The sequence below is a fragment of the Neurospora tetraspora genome, assembly GCF_033439725.1.
Source record: "Neurospora tetraspora strain CBS 560.94 chromosome Unknown B0H65scaffold_11, whole genome shotgun sequence".
Lineage (NCBI taxonomy): Eukaryota > Fungi > Ascomycota > Sordariomycetes > Sordariales > Sordariaceae > Neurospora > Neurospora tetraspora.
In genome coordinates, this window is record NW_026944393.1 from 25,334 (window position 1) to 26,144 (window position 811).

The window sequence follows — 811 nt, forward strand, 5'->3', positions numbered from 1 at the left end:
TAATTAATATAGGCGTTTATTACTTCCACTTGGCCCGCCGTCTAATTATGTCCCGCGGTGGCTAATTTTTATTTTATTCCGGTTAGTTTTAATATTTCGTCTATAAACGCGGACGTAAATTATAGTCCTCTATCGGAGATCACCTCTTTGGGCATGCCGTGAACGCGGTATGGCCCCTCGTAGTATATTCGAGCGGCGTCGCGAGCGGTAGCGTTTTCCGTGCAAGGGGTGACCCAGGATGACTTCGACAGGCGGTCGACCATCACCAACGCGTTGTCGAACCCGTGCTTGTCTTTTGGCATCTTCAACTTGGTAAAGTTCTAAAGCGCGTTCTCCTCTTAGTTGGGGTCGTGGTCCTAACGCCACAAGTGAGTTATTAAGCTAGAGTAGGTCTTGATTTGTTCCGGGTGGGTTTCGCGTAAGTAAGGTATTAAGTTGCGATAGGTATAGCCGGCCAAACGACTCTTAACGTATAGAAACTTATCGCGGTCGGTTGGGTAGTAATTAGCGTTAATTTCGAGCTTGTCCTGGATTAAGCCGTACCAAGCCTCGAAGGGTACATCGTCTTCCTTATCCTAGTTATAGTACTTAGTAGGGTCGGTTTGATTAGTATTGCGGTAGTGGGAGCTAGAGTATTCTCCGTCGTCGGGGTCGGTCTCGGGGGGCAAGGTCGAAAAGCGGGTAGAAGCCTTAAGGGGAGCTTCGTTAGCGTCCTTCTTAATATTAGGAAGGACCGTTTCTTTGGCCTTTCCTTTATTCTTATTCTTAGTTACTCCTTTGCCGATGTTTAAGTTAGTAATAAAGTCTTTTA

At 46.5% G+C, this 811-nt stretch overlaps 1 protein-coding gene across 1 annotated transcript; it reads right to left on the bottom strand.

The window, feature by feature from the left end:
* Nucleotides 1-356: 356 nt before the first annotated feature.
* Nucleotides 357-569, bottom strand: B0H65DRAFT_437153 (uncharacterized protein; the record flags this gene model as incomplete). Its single annotated transcript, XM_062825289.1, has 1 exon — nt 357-569. A coding segment is annotated over one exon (213 nt), but the record flags the coding sequence as incomplete, so codon positions are not given.
* Between the last annotated feature and the right edge of the window lie 242 nt (nt 570-811).